The sequence below is a fragment of the Mastigoproctus giganteus genome, chromosome 12 (assembly GCF_048544385.1).
Source record: "Mastigoproctus giganteus isolate SK-2022 chromosome 12, ASM4854438v1, whole genome shotgun sequence".
Lineage (NCBI taxonomy): Eukaryota > Metazoa > Arthropoda > Arachnida > Uropygi > Thelyphonidae > Mastigoproctus > Mastigoproctus giganteus.
In genome coordinates, this window is record NC_143586.1 from 76,333,619 (window position 1) to 76,349,574 (window position 15,956).

General features: G+C 37.2%; 1 protein-coding gene across 1 annotated transcript in view; it reads right to left on the minus strand.

Moving 5' to 3' along the window:
• Positions 1-8,305, minus strand: part of LOC150077204 (cell adhesion molecule Dscam1-like) — a 386,288-nt gene extending 377,983 nt beyond the window's left edge. The window contains exon 1 of the mRNA XM_090385678.1: positions 8,092-8,305. Within this exon, the coding sequence (XP_090241804.1) occupies positions 8,092-8,179 (88 nt within the window). The 5' untranslated portion in view covers positions 8,180-8,305. The remainder of the gene's footprint in view (positions 1-8,091) is intronic.
• Positions 8,306-15,956: the final 7,651 nt, after the last annotated feature.

Consider the following 15,956-nt stretch of genomic DNA (forward strand, 5'->3'; position numbering starts at 1 on the left):
TTATATTTTTTACTTTACGGAGCACGAATTTGTCTATTAAGGGTTGTATTTAAAAAGAACTACATCTAAACGAAAAACCCAATACGCATTCAACTAGTGACATTATGGAGTTTACGGAAATACACACCAGGTAGCGCCACCAGTCATGAATCACCAATGAATTCATTGAACGTTGTTGAACTTTGGAAAGACTGTCGATCTATTATTGTCAATATACACGTAATTTAAATTGTGGATTTGAATGTTGCCTAACAGCCATAAGTTGAAGGTCAGTTCATTAAAATATAGAGCATAGCAGTTTTAGAAATACAATATTTACAATTAAATACATTCTAGCAGTACAAGTAATTTTAATTAAGTTATTAGAATAAAGTTCATTCGTTTTAATGGTGTAACAGATTGGTCTGTCCTTTTATCCAATCACGGCCTAATTATAACATTCAAGTCCAACCTTCCTTCAAAATACTAATTGAAATCTCTTGTACCCAGCGCAAACATTACTGAAAGACAAAGCAGTCAGATGAAATCTTTAAACTGAATTACAGACAAGAAATTAACACAGAAAAAGAAAGACTGAATGAAACTAATTTTCCAACAGCTTTCGGATGGAGAGAAAAAATAATGTTACGTTGGAATTAAAGTTAAATGAAAACTGATGCTATGAAAGAGGGAAAGAAAAAAAAAAAAAAAAAACAGCGGGCCACATATATTGGCCATTTACACCTGCCAGGTGGAAACAGCCTTATTTACAGATACAATATACTGACGCCGCATTGCCTAAGTTGCCTCTCCAAAGAATCTAATGCAAGCAGCATTTTCCACACGGTGTAACCGAGCTATGACTCAAGAAAAGAAAGCTTAAGTCTTGTCTTCGCAATTGGATGTGCCCAGTGATTCGGATAAGGTCAATTCAGCGTTCGAATTCGGAGCGTTTATCCTATGACGACTTGGTGATGTAAGCGACCGCGTTGAATGCGGCGGCAGCTACTTATCAACAAAGAAAAACGCATATTGACTAATGCGATACATGAGCGAAAGAGGCACAAACAGACTTTCACAATATACACCACCTTGCCATTTTATTAGACTACCCAGCGTTTCGAGATTTTCATGCTTACCGCTATGAGCAAATGAAACAGAGTTGAAACGACGTTGAGTTGTGTCACGTGGTAGGACTGCATTATTTTGGTAGTCATTAAAGGGATATACCATAAAAGCGCAGATTCCATCGACTACCATACGAGAGGTGGGGTGGCTAAAGTTCATACAGCGGGAGTATCGTTAGCGGCATTAGCAGTGTTCATCCATGTATCGATGATGGGTAGCTGCCGAAGGAGAAATCCAATAGTCACTTAGTATGACTCGTTCCTTGGAGGAATGTATCTTCGGAATGAAAGTTTTCAGCTCGTTTTATAGAAAAACACGATCCAATTATACACCAACGTTTCCCTAAACTGTAGGGAAGGGTTTAAACTAATTCCTTTTAAAAGGACCAGCGAAAGAACTTGAGAACTATCGTATCAGAAGTCAAGTGGGCCAGGATTGATGGAACTAAGACTTATTAATCACAGACAAGTTTTTCGTAATTGAACTGATTGATTATGTAAGTGCCCAGACGTCCTGGATTTCAATGTTTTGTCCAGGGATCCTCAATTTTTATTTTGTACGCATACGTGTCTCTGTTTTCTTAAATTTTAAAATGTACCGGTTGACTCAGCAGTTTTTTTTTAAACATCACTGTGCGCTCAAATTTGTTTTCAGTCAGACGAGATTTATATCAAATTCGCCTTAATAAAAGGCATTTACATTTCTCGGCAAAATGGTACACTCGGGAGCTTAGAGATTATCACGCGATGTGGAAGTGGTCATGGTAAAATACACTTTACAAACCACGTCTAACGCACGGACCAATTGAGAAATTTTCAGAAGGTATAACAAGCTACTGACACAGAGAAACTCGCTGGTTAAATTTATATCAAGCGATCGATAAGGTTAAACTTTTTCGGAGTAATCAAAGCACATTTTTGTAGTTCTACAAAAAAACCTGCCAGAAATTTACTATAATATTTTTGAATTCGCAAATAAACAAGGGGTACTTTCAAGTTGTGGATAGTGTACTTGGCATATCAATAAATAATCACTGGAAGAAAATTGCATAGAGGTCGTAAATTACGTTCATCAGATGATCAAAATGCTGAAATTACGCATCTAAGAAAAATTTTCTCCCTTGCTTGCAAAATTTCAAATGATCAGGATATACAGGATGAACAAATTAAACCATTTAAAGATTAGTATTAATAGTGGAACGTGATGCAAGAAAGCACGCTTATACAGCATCAGCCAAAAGAAGAAATCATTTCGCCTATCCATCCCATTAATAGCTTGTCTAGTTCTTCCTTGAATTCATTCAAACTATCCACTTCCACACCAACGGATGGAAGCTTGTTCTATCAACCAACCATGGGTTGGCTCAAGGCAAACTCTTGCACGTCTCTTCTGCAACCATCTTTCCACAATTTGAATTTGAGTCTCATCAGCGTTGAGTTTGCTCAAGCCACCCAAAGCCTTAAACACCTCAATCAGATCACCTCGCTGGTGTCTAGTCTCCAGACACTGCAATTTGCAGAAATTAAGCCTTTCTTGGTAAGAGCATACCTTTGTTCCTCTTCAAACTCATTGCCCTTTTTTGTACCTGTTCCAGCATCCCTACTTCCTTCCTAAATGGTCAGGCCACACCATGCATACTGTATTCATGGTGTGGCCTGACTTTATGGTCGAGCAATTTTAGAAGAGTTTCAATAAACATTAAGCACAGTCCACTGATCTTATTTATAATGATTATCTTGTCCTTTCATCTATTTTTGGCAGCAGGAGCTTAAACTGCTTGGATAATGCAATTCTTAATTCTAATAATCCTATTTCTCACACAGTACAACAAGCATACCTTTGTAACGAGGGGTCCTGTATTGCGCTGCTTTCAACAGATAGCATTAGCAATATTACTACTTTGAAATCTGATTTCGTATACATCGAAAACTTGTTTACAAACGTCTTGTTGCCACTAGAGACCATCTACTATCTAATGAGTGTCTAGTTAGTCCTGAAACATGCTGTTGTCATTCTCCTACTTTAAATAATCATCAGTTAACCTTTTGAAGAGGCCATCTGTTTACAAATAGTGCAATACCAGGTTAATTCGTTGCAAAGGAAAGTCTATTGTGTTATGAGAATTAAGATTATTGCATTATCTATGGAATTGAAAATGCTGCTGGACATAAAAACATTAAAATACAAGTCAGTCTTCTAGCCATCTTATAAAGGAAGAAGTTCACTTCTTTGGCATGAGTTCTTAAAGACAAATGCCATCATTGAACAACTATGGATTGTAAAATGTTGACATTTTTACAATTTTTGTAAAAGTGTAGCTAATTTAAAGAACACCAGATTATAAAGCGTCGAATTTAAAAGTGTTCTGAATTTTATAAATTTTTGGAAGAACACTTCTCTGTAAGATGTGAAAATGAATTCTTTGGAATCTCTTTAATGATACACAAACCAGAAAAACGTTTTGAAATGGATTTCTGATCGCGCAGTTGTAATTTGTGTCCACAGGAGTTTATAACTTAAGAAAAAGTCCAGTTGTAATTAAATTTAAAGAAAAGGTGAGTAATTAAGCGAAACTATTTTCCTGCCAAAAACGGGTACAAAGTAATATATTTCTACCTAATGTATTCCTACCCAATGGCGACCATGCAACGAACTGTGAATAATCTGGTAAGTTATAAATACACCGCTGGACAAAATGAACTGAACGTGTTGAAAATGTAGTATAACTCATGCAGCTCAACGATGAAGTGAGCCATAACTGGGCACAGTTCTGTTCTCTGATGAGTCCCGTTTTAGCCTACAAACAGATTCTAGACGTTATACCATCTGGAGACATGCGGTACCATCCCTCCAACATCAGAGAAAGGGACGCTTACGATGGGGGCGGTGTTTTTGTGTGGGGTGGAATAATGATCATCGGCAGCACCCCTCTTCACGTTTCCGATAGGGGTGCCGAGAACAGATCCTCGAACCCTATGTGCAACTTTTTAGAGGTACAGTTTGCCCCGATTTTCTTTTCACGCACGATAATAACAAGTGGTAAAGGAATATCTTGAAACTGAAGATATCCAACGACTGCCGTAGCCAGCACGATCACCAGACTTAAATCCTATGGAACCTGTGAGACGCCCCTGGGCGTTGCGTTACACGTCCTCTGCCAACTCTTCGGTTATTTGGTGAGCTGAGGTCTGCGCTGGTGGAAAAATGGGATTTGTTGCCACAGAAACTTATAGGCACCCTTATATCGAGCATGGTTCACGCTGTGAAGCTTGTTTAGCCGTTAGAGGGAATCGTACGCTATACTGATGTAATGTGATCTTTTCGATAATTATTATACAACCCCTATAAATGTCCCTTATACTTGTCCAAAGTTTCTCCTGTCTCCTCACTTCATCATTATGATATGATGCGCTACCATTTCAAGTTTTGTCCCGCTTCATTGCAACCTGCACGAGTTACATCACATTTTTCTACGTGTTCTCTACTTTTTTTTCGAGTAGTGTATTTTCTTATATACAATTCCATGCTAGTGGGTAAATTACTTTTTTAAATAAAAGTATTTACTACTGTTCTGTTACATGACAACATGTATAAATAAGTAAAAGCCTTGAATAATTCAAATTCATTTTAAAAATTTGAAAATTTTATTATTTTTAAATACAAGTTTATTTAAACACCTTTTTTTATAAAAACGTACTCTTAGGTGAAGTTGCACTATTTTTGCTGATATTATCGGCAAAAAAAGAGTCTACCGCGAGCCATTGTAATAGTTTCGGACCAATTTATTTTGGAAAAGAAAGTAATCAGGTGTTTCCGCACAACGTTAATGCGTAATCCACTTTCATTCTGGTTTAAAACCACGAACTTTGAAAGTATCCTAAAAGCAAAATAATTTGTTTTATCTTCATTTTCAACTCTCTTAGGAACACCACACATGTTACACGTTGGGTATAATTGATGCCTTGTGGCCACGGCTGGCAGACATATCTTGTATTTCCCACGTACGCACGAAACACAAAATTCGAGGTATAAAATGATTTCGCTTCAAAAGATCATGAGAAGTAAACATTTGTTGTTTATAAAAGAAGTACGGTGGATGCTGGAAGTTTTACCTTAAGGGTGAAACCCAATGCGAAAATAAATGACTATTTTACAATCAGGAAGTATTAAGAAAACAATCCAGCATTAAGTACGATCGCAGTTGTCTTTAAGAATCCATGCAATTAAGGATGACAAGTTTGACATCACTTTAGAATAATTGAGGACAAAGAAGGGTAGAAAATTCATCAAGTGTGGATCCAGCTGGAAAAATGTACGCTTCATTAAATATATAGTTAATGGTATGACTTTGGAATCAAATTATTCCAAATCCTAATTCATGTTCGCCTCCTTCCTCTCGACTTGGTATTTAATTTCCCAAAACAACTGCCTTCTCCCTATTCGTTAAAAATACCTTCACAATCGTTCTTTCAACTCGCAACTCTTCGAGGAATACCGCTGCTGCTGATTCCCATCAATGGACACAGCTTTTCCAAACGGTGGAGGTCACATTCTTTACCTGTCACGGTGGGTGGAAAGCTTACCAGCATTCGGGCACTGCTTGGAACACTATTACACGCTTCGTCTCCTAATGAAGCACGCCAGGGAGTAATGGAACAAGAACGTTGTCGGTTATCATCTTATCAGGGATTAGCAAGGTTGACCACCAGATGCAATCGGGCAGTCTGTCTGTCTGTGTGGTAACCACTGGGCTCTTCAGGGGATTGATTACCGGGGTGGTACGTAAGCTGTCAACGTTCTATTTGATAACTTTAGCTGGATTGGAATAAAATGCAAGAATTTATGTGGATTCAAGACCAAGTCATGATAAACAGTTTATTTTTTTAATTAATTAAACATAGTTTAAGAAGTCAGACTACCTTTGGTTATCAATAAATCTTTTTAAAAAGATTTATTCATAACACAATCGGCAGCCTTTCATTTCCGCTTTTGTTTCAATCTCCTTAAGTCAAGATGAACGAATCTTCTAAGAAAACCAATAGAAATAAAGTGAGCAATTTCAAATATAAAGACTGCAAATCTAAGGAAATGAATGCCATTGTAATGAAAGAGGCATTGGATGTGGATTCTAGTTGTTTTTCGCTTTCCTTATCCATTGACTTGTTGATTAATGAGGGTCCTGTATTTCTTTCAGCGCAATTTCTACCACAACTTCCGGCTATTTTGAAATGCTAATGCTAGAAAGGCAACGATTCATCCTGCTAATGTCGACTCATTTAATGTAGTTATTTTTTGGTTTCGGTCACTGTATATTGCTGTAATTTCCTTTTAGAAGAATAATATTTGCATAATCTGATACACTTCATTTAGAAAGCCTCGCATCAGTCTAATTTGTTCGAATAAGTTGGAAATTACTGCGTCATGTACGAAAGACATTTTCTCAATTCGGATCGAGGATGTTTTTTGGTTTAATTCTAAGGTAACCAGGACAGGACTCCTTGAGCAAGACTAGCTATTTTATATCGAGTTCACTATCAAGTGCACTTGCTTAAAACTGCTTGATTTTATTATTAGTTATTTAAAAAATGGTTATTGGTAAACTTATTATTACTGCCTAAAAAGGGTAGAAGCCTCTCCGGGTTCCATCAATTTCATATTAGGATTCCAAATGCTTTATAAATTACCCAAGTGCTAAACCGGAACCAGGACGGTCTTTATTGGGCAATGCCGTATAAGAGGACGATCCTTTGGGGATTATACCCATTTAAAGCTGTCTAAATGTGGAGGGGGGGTTGATGGGAAAGTGTTAGTAACAGACACTTCCTACTTTAATGGATTGTCCTCAGAGATAGTCCATTAATTACGCAGTACTCGAATGAGAAATACTAATAGATTTTAACTCCGATTATACGTCGAGGTCTAGAGTATAATTTCAGTGTATTTGAAGTAGTTTTATAATAACAAACTACTTTGTTTAAACAGCGTGAGTCTTTCGTAGATTACAGCCTTCCTTGATGTATTCTAAACCAAAATGAAGGTCCTCATCTTATAACTTTGTAGTCACATAAGACTATCCTACACCGCGCTGAAGTACAAGGGGACGTGATTAGAATTAATCAGGGCCTGACAATCCAGCAGTTGCAACAGTCTTTCAACTACCATCCGCTCGTTGAGATATGACCTTAAGTGAATTGCTAAATTAGATAACTCAACGTCTTTTAAGAAACTGCGACAGAACTAAACACCTTCAATATTCAATTACTGGCGTTTTGCCACAGCCGAAGTGTCGAATTCAAGGTTGTGCACGTGCTCGGTAATCTTCACCGGTCCTCTTCAATATCGTGAATGGTAAAAGGCTTCCGGTCATATTTCCTGTAAAGATTTTTGTCCTCGTTTCTTTTGCATAAATAGATGCAACTTGAGAGCAATTAGTTAGCGTTCACAGTTCACCACCCTATTAAGAGTAGCCTCAAATTTCAAACGTATTCACTTCCCATTTTTTATGACTCGTGAGTTAACTAAAATATTTTTCTATAATACTTAACTAAAATACTTAACTAACTATATTTTTCTCTTCTCATTTGTCCTGGATTTTTTTGAATCTGAAAACACGATATCTTCAGAGAGAAGGAAGGGGGATGAAAGAAGACTAAATTTTCTTGTTATCATAATATTATAATTGAATACAAATTTGGATAATGAATAAAGTATTTTGGGCTTTTAATAGCACGTTCCTTCGAAACCAAGAGACCATCTGAAGTGGTTCGCTATTGACAGCAACTGTAAAATTGCGAAATATTATGATCCAGTGATAAATACAATTTTAACTCATTGGAATGCGCGTTTAATCGTAAATTTAAAATCCTGCTTGAGAATCTGGACTCATGGAAAGCAAAGCTTCGAGCTCCACTGAAAGAGCAAAGTTTAAATAAGTGGGCACGTGGTTTATAATTCAGTTTACACTTAGAAGTAATTTAATCTTACCTGTTGCCAAGACAAGGGACACGGTACTTATCAACAAAATCGTTTCTTGCTCACGCCATACCATGGTTTCACCCACTGGAGTACGCATCCCATAAACGGTGAACTTTCTTCAGCAGACACCTGTATTTGCACGTGTTCGGCTACTATCTCGCTTCTCCAGCTGCACATGCACTACACTACCCCGCTTTCGTCACTACTCTGTGCCGGACAGAAAGCTACCGCCGTTCAAATCAATGCAACCTTCGCGACAGCACAAGCGGTAGTTGTAGCGGAGGCAGGTAACTATTTGCGCATGCGTAACTTTCGGGGGAACTCACGCACACACTTGCTGACTTTGGCTATAGTGTTCGAAAAAGAGGGGGGAGGTGAACGCGGAGGGGGTGGACAGAGGTGGAGAGAAATAGCATTTCTCGAGTGAAACCAATAGGGGTCCTTCCAGGATATAGCGCATCTTTCTAGACCGAAGAAAAGAAAGGGATGGAGAAAAAAAAAGATAGAGAAGATGAGGATCAACAGAGGCTGATGCACCTCTGCATCAGAAAAGTTAATGGATTCTGGATCTATCTGCTCTTTCTGCAAACACTTCCATCTCTTGAGCTTCAAGAAAAAAGAACTTTTGGAAGACGAATGGATATAAAAATTGAGTAAGGATGAATAGCTATTACTCCAGCGATTATGCAGTTCCCCGTACCCCCACTCTTACCCGTTATTCTGCGCGGAGTGTCGATCAAAAATATCGAATTATAGCACCACGGTGTTGGCGGCTGTCGGCGCTCGACCTAGCGAAGCAGAACATTCTAGGATCGGTTTCTTTTCGTCTTGTGTCTTTGAAAGGAGGCTAGATAATAGAAACATTTCATAGTTGGCGAGATAAGAAGAAAAGATGCTTCTTGGTAAACTGTTTATGTATGACAAATATGTTTTATCTTTGCAGAAACGCAGTGGGATGCCCTAGATATTTGGAAGAGCTCCTCCTCTTCAGCTCTACCATCGACCTCCTTCCATTCCTTTGTTAAAAGAGAAGACAAATATATGCCAATAGTTAAGCGCTATTTTTATTCCCCTTGGAAAAATGGGGGACATCCCGTTATTTATGAATGATAAATATAGATTCTCCATTGAGTATGTGGTTCGTCTTATGGAATGGACTTCGGGGCGAACAATCATCACTCCATTGGTGATTAATGCGTCATTTGGAGAACGTGTAGTGTCCCAAAAAAAAGAAAATAAGAAATGGTTTTCGCCTCCTCCAAATCACCAAGCGCGCATAATAATTAAGTAACTTGTTTCGAAGATGTGGAAAGTAAATTTCGCCAGCTGGAAAAGAATCGAACTGTACTCGGTGCCAGGAGAAAATAGGATGAAATATTTCAGTGGAAATGAAGCATGCGCGTGGACTTCAATTGAAGCAAACACAGTATACAAAGTTAATGATAATCTGTGCGCCAGAAACATAAGAGAGGTTCCATAAATAAATGTGAAAATTAAGGAGACTTACCACTTAGCGGAATAATTTATATGACAATCTGTTTTAGCTCAGATAAGGTCAATAATGGTAAATGTCAAGTGGAATGAACTATGAAGGATATAAACATTAACTCGCTATGTCCGAGTTAATTTGATTGAGAATACATTGAGTTTCTCGTTCAATTTTCAACGAGACAGCTAAGGCCATGAGGACGAAGTATATTGTGCCTATAAATTATATATATACACAATTTTCTGAAAACAAATCCATGCGACTCGCATCCGAGACCGATTAACTCGGCCACGCTTTGAAAAAAGCCTAAAACGTTTCTGCTGTTCACACGGATGCATTCTCAATTCTGGCTGTCGATGGGAATCTAAATCATCACCATCTCATACCAAAATAAACGCTATCCACTGCAGTATCCGGATGGACGTCTAGAAGCTGGAGTTTGGTCACTTTTAGGAGCCCCTTCTACTCTTTGATACGGCTGTTAATTAACCAATAATTTATTTAATTGTAAAATGATGGTGGCAATATTTCTATAGGAAAGATATTTTTATTTAGGAATAATAACTTTAAAAAAAAAGTAAGAATGTCAAGAGACTTGTTAGTTCATTAAGTTCCCATTTCTGTAAGTTTTCCTTTCTATCAGAAAGTCCTAAAAGTGTCTTCTGGTGATTTCCTTACTGCATGGCTATTCTGTATGTTCACTACCCCAAAGAACGTCAGTAAGTTCGATGTCATAACGCCTACTATCATTTACAGGGCTTAGATATAATTCCTAAGATACTTGGGTTTCCACCTTACAAAACCATTACGGATTTAAGGTCGCTCGTTTAGTGTCAGAAATCCATCTCCTAAAAGGCTATTTGTGAGTGACTTCTAATATTTTTCTTGAAAGGACAGCGAAAAAAAATCACCAACCATTCGCTTTTGGAATAAACACAGATTCCTCTCCACGAGTTGAATATCAATATATTGAGGTTGAAACACAAGTTTTTGATTTTCTAGCATCTGCGTGAATTCTTCAGCTTTTTTCACGAAAGAGACTGGAGAATGTAAAAGCAATCATTTTATTGGGACAGATTGCGTAGTAAGATTAGATGAAATGTCACAAAAGGATCGCAAGCAGCTGCTCTCCGAGCAGATAAATGAGAAACACAACAGACCTCAGGTGGTTTCTTTAAAACATTTTTGGCAACTATCGTCATTTTTAAAAGAAAAATTTTTAAAATTCCATTTTGAAATGGAAGAATTAACGTTTGTTTTTCCCCTATACGAGACTGGAGAATGCAAAAGCAATCATTTTATCGGGACGAACTGCAAAGTAAGATTAGAGAAGATGTCACAAAAGGATCTTTGTTTCTTTTGAGAAAATTGCGATGGTATCTCTTGAGAGAGAGAGATAATAAACAAACAAAAGGATAGTAAATAAATATGAATTATCAATTTCTTTTATGAATTACCAGTTGAGGAATTAACTCTGAAATACATTTAGAATAAACATCTATTTCTTCAAAGAATTAAAAGAGTGGAGTTTTATAACAGAAAATTAGAATAATAAAAGCGTCATTAACTCAAGTTGTTTTGCTATCAAAGAAAAATATTTACTCTTTTGAGATCCGTCTTTATCAGAAACACTAATCCAGTCCATTAAGTGTATTAAAAGAAGCAAGGGCATTATATTTTAAGTGTTTTGTAAACTTACCCTTTAAATGATGCGAGAAAGCCAGATAAGATGTTTGGTATGTACACTCAGCTCAAAAAAGCGTAGTCTTGGAAGAGGATTGCATGGCTTTAAATTCTAGTTCTTAGATATTTTGCTAATTGTTTTATTAATTCTTAGATATTTTGTAAATTTTAACAAAAACCAGCTACTCAAAAGCAACCACTTTCGTATGCGTAGTACTTAAACCGAAATTTTCATTCATTCTTACAATCAGGGCTCTGCAAAAATCATAATATCGAATATTTCAGCTACAACAGACAGTATATGGGTAACCTACATGATACGTATAAAAAAAAGAAAAAGAATAATTGTCGGATTTATATTTGTCCGATTTTAATAAAATTTGGGAAAGCTAGAAAAATCTTTCGAAAACAGGCACATGTAACATTTCATGAAAATCTGTCCACTGGAAGTTGAGTTATTACTTGCCCACAGACAAGGTAAGAGATACTTTATGTTATGTTGCATGTCATATGGCATTTGCCATTTCCTGCTAATAATAGTTCAATTGAATCCTTTCGAATTAGCTGTAGAACTTCTTATCTGTGGGGGAATTGAACCTAAAATGGCATTTTCCTCCTACATAAAGGAAAAAAGTGAAAGCCAAACGAACTTTACTGTCGGATAAATTCTCATAAACCTTCGCACGAATGTATGATGACTACTAAGTCTGCACTTGCAGCTTTGAGATGGACCACCTTTATTTAGGACTCCGGGAGCATAAAAGCATCCGTAAAAATACCATACAAAACTAACTTGAGTATGTCCGAGTTCGTTAGTACTTGGACGTTAGGACTTACGCGGACCCAGTACCAACTTACTCCTTTAGGATCATAGAGTGGACCAATGCTGTAACACGTTGTGAGATCGACGAGGATAATGATGACGAAGAGCCACCAACGCCATCCGAAGTCGGCCATCGTGAGACTGACCATAGCCCGTAAAAAAGAAGGAAGGGAGAGAATCAACTGACCTTATTGAATATGAGAAAGCAAGATTAAGAACCTCGGGGATTACTTCCAGGAAACCACATCTCCAATCTACCAAGCCACAAAAAAGATACACAAACAACACACAACCTCAACAAGGAGACCACATTCACACAGACAGAAGAAACAAAAACGTAAAGATGGGCGAAGAAAACACTCCATGGCAGACACTATAATGACCTCCATCAAGACTACATAGATAAGATGGCTTCCTACGCTTTGCTCACGAACAGGAAGCTCTTTCCCGAGACAGGATTCATGCTCATAATCCAAGACCAGGTAATCAACAACAGGAACTATAGGAAATACATCGCCAAAGACCCAGGAGTGACATATGGCACATATCGACGATATCACCTGGTCCCAGAAACAATTCAGAGCCTCACCGCGGGATGCAGGGTGATCACCACGATGGGGTAAACTTACATACACGACCAGGATCAAGCTGGCGCAAAAATACCAGTATAAAGAAAGTGCACTGTATTACAAGCATAAGCCCCAGGCCGTACGTACTATTGATCCCTACTCACAAACTATACTGGGACCGGGCCATAATAAAGGACAATACGATACCGCACATTATACCATAACCTTCATCACCAAGAAGGAACGGCTACCTACCTGATCGACATAGCGGTGCCCAAAACCAGCAACTTCCAGAAAACTTACGAGGAAACGATCAGGAGGTACGGAACAAGTATACGGAACAAGTAATGACCATTCTGATTACCGTGTCAACCACCGGCATGGTACCAAAGAGCCTCCATAAGAACCTAGAAGCAATAGGCCTCCCAGAGAACACTCACATGGAACTCCAGAAAATCGCTATCCTGAATGCATGTAGGATAATCCTCGACCAACAGCAATAATAATAACCGGACACAACCAACCACCCCACGGGACAAAAAAAAAAATCCCATAAAGGAGAAATAGTTTTATATATAATAAATTTAAGTCTTGTACTGTTCAGTCAAATAATTTCTTGTAGATATCCAGCATACATCGTCCCAATTTATTTTGAAGTATTTCATATAGTGTGGGTTTGATTCTCAGCTTTGGTACTATGGCCAATGGCTGCAGTGTTGAAACACCCAACAGTCTGATGTTTTGGACGATTCAGTACTATGTAATGGCAATTCAATTGAATCAGATCCTGTACGTACCAGCATAACACTCGAAGTCACATCCAGGCTGTTAAGACAACTTTTAGTAGAAAGAACATTATTTTTTTTTTTCGTGAAAGGCACAAAATTCTCCTCGTAGTTCTACGGAACCTCTATGAAATGAGCTGAAATGCTGCCGAATTAGGGAACCCCCAACGTACCCCTTTCGACTGCATGGTGGCGAATATTTTGAAGAAGAACGAAGCAAGTATCAGCTGCCTACTACCCTACATTCGTAGAAAGCGCTCCCAGAAGGACTGCGCCTGTCACGTAAGGCTGACAGCAATGTATCTTGATGCTAGCAACAGTTCATTTGTTGTAAGTTGTTGTTTAGTTCTGTTATGTAGCCGTCATGATTGATTAATCGTTATTGGGTGTGGGTCTTCGTTCGGGATTATTGCAGTAATATCAGTCTATACGAGCCAAGGGAATTTACTGCAACATTACAAGGAATAAATTGCTTACTGGAAATTTTGCAAGCAACCCTCGCTCCATGGCATTGAATATCCATAAGAGAAACGATTCATTAGATGTTTCAACTAAAGGCATGATAAAATAGTTGTCTCTGCGCATAATCTGAAATGGCCAATCAGCGAATTCAACACAGAATTCAATTATTGGAGAATTGCATGTTGAATACGGAAAATCCAACATGGAAAATAGAATACACTTATATTTATCCTAATATGAAATATTTAATATAAAATTAAATAAGTAATAAATTGTTTAATAGCTTTATTATTACTTAGTTTTCAGCTTTATTGACCATTAACACCATAACTAAGAAGTAATAAAAAACAACTTCACTTTTATTAATTACGTTAATAAGTTTTTCAATACAAATTAAACTAATATAGTCGTTGCTGTATAATTGTCACGAATTTATAGAAGATTCATCACCATTACCATATAAGAAGAATTGGCAATTCCTCGAATATTACTGCGAAGTGTTCTCCTTTCCTTTTATGTGTTTGTATCCACGTTCTTTTTAATACTGCAAAGCTCCAGCCGGAGAAAAAGAAAACTATCACCTCAACTAGACTCCTGTCTCCGTTTGCAATACAGTATTTAAAAGAAATATTTTAAAAATGCGCTGCACGTAAAAATAAATCTCCCGCTCCCGAAGATTCTCCATGGAGACACTCGCTACACTAAAATTTTCATATTGAAAGAAGCGCTGGAACTATAGGTGTTCGTATCGATACCATCAGGGGTCATATTTCTTTTATCTTCTCGTAGCACTGTCAGGAAAAGTACCATTCATAACCCTTGCTTTATATCTTCGGATATACATCCATCAGAAGGAATGTATGATTACGAAAAGAAATATGGCACCGAATGGATATTATAGCGGGCAATTCGGTACCTTTAGTTACAGGACAGCATCGTGTGATCACTCGACTTTCGTATGAAAGCATGCTTTAGTGTCTGTATATTGAGTCGTTCAGAGGAAATATATATGCATCGACTGATGTTTTCGCAGAAAAGGGAGAATGCATCACCTAAGCAACGAGGCGAGTTTATTGTCACCAAAACTCACTTTGTAATAATTCGTTTTTCTTATATGAATAGTAATAGGGTAGAACGCCGCACATAAAGTAATACGCAGACTTACTTTATACATTATGCTCCATTTCTACTCGTGCATCTACATTTATTTGGTAGGAATGGCACGACTTCTGCATTCTCTATCGAGTAGGAGAAAAGTGCGGTGTCCATGGAAATATTCATTCTATTTATTTTTTTATCTGGGGGGGAAGGGGGCTTCTAAAAGGTTTGTGTTCTTTAAGGTGCAATCACCAATAGATTTCAGCAAATCCACTTGAATTTTTTTTCTAAAGACAATGGTTTTGATTTGGTTGGATACGAAAAACGAATGAATAACTAATCATTTTTGTATCCTCTAGTTTTTAATAAAATTATTTGAATGAACGGTTTAATAAATTACCTTTCGTAAGTTTGTGAATAAAAAACTCTTGTAAAAGTATATAAAGTTAGGAAAAATTTAGTAGCACTTAGATATCTCCAGTTTAATAGCTAAATTTTTAAATACAAATTATACACCATAACTAATTTATGATAAACTTATAAGTATGCGCATCACAAGAAAAACAGAATGGAATAACTTGATTGTGATTTTCTTCCTTAACAAAATTTTCGCTGAAATCTTTTCCAAACCTTGGGGGAAGCCCAATAAAAAAAATAAATAAATAGAATGAATATTTCCATGGACACCGCACTTTTTTCCTACTCAATAGACAATGCAGAAGTCATGCCATTCCTACCAAATAAATGTAGATGCACAAAGTAGAAAGAAATTCATTCGTTTTTCGTTTCATTTGGTGCAAAGTGCACCAAATTACAAGTTTATCTGTTTGTTTGGAAGGCTGGTTATAAATACTATTTTATCTCTTTTAGTTATGTGGAGTTTAATATTCGGTTTGGCCTATCTGAAACCTCGTGGTATTTCTCTCAGAAATATTACTTAGTGATAATAAATAATGATTATATTT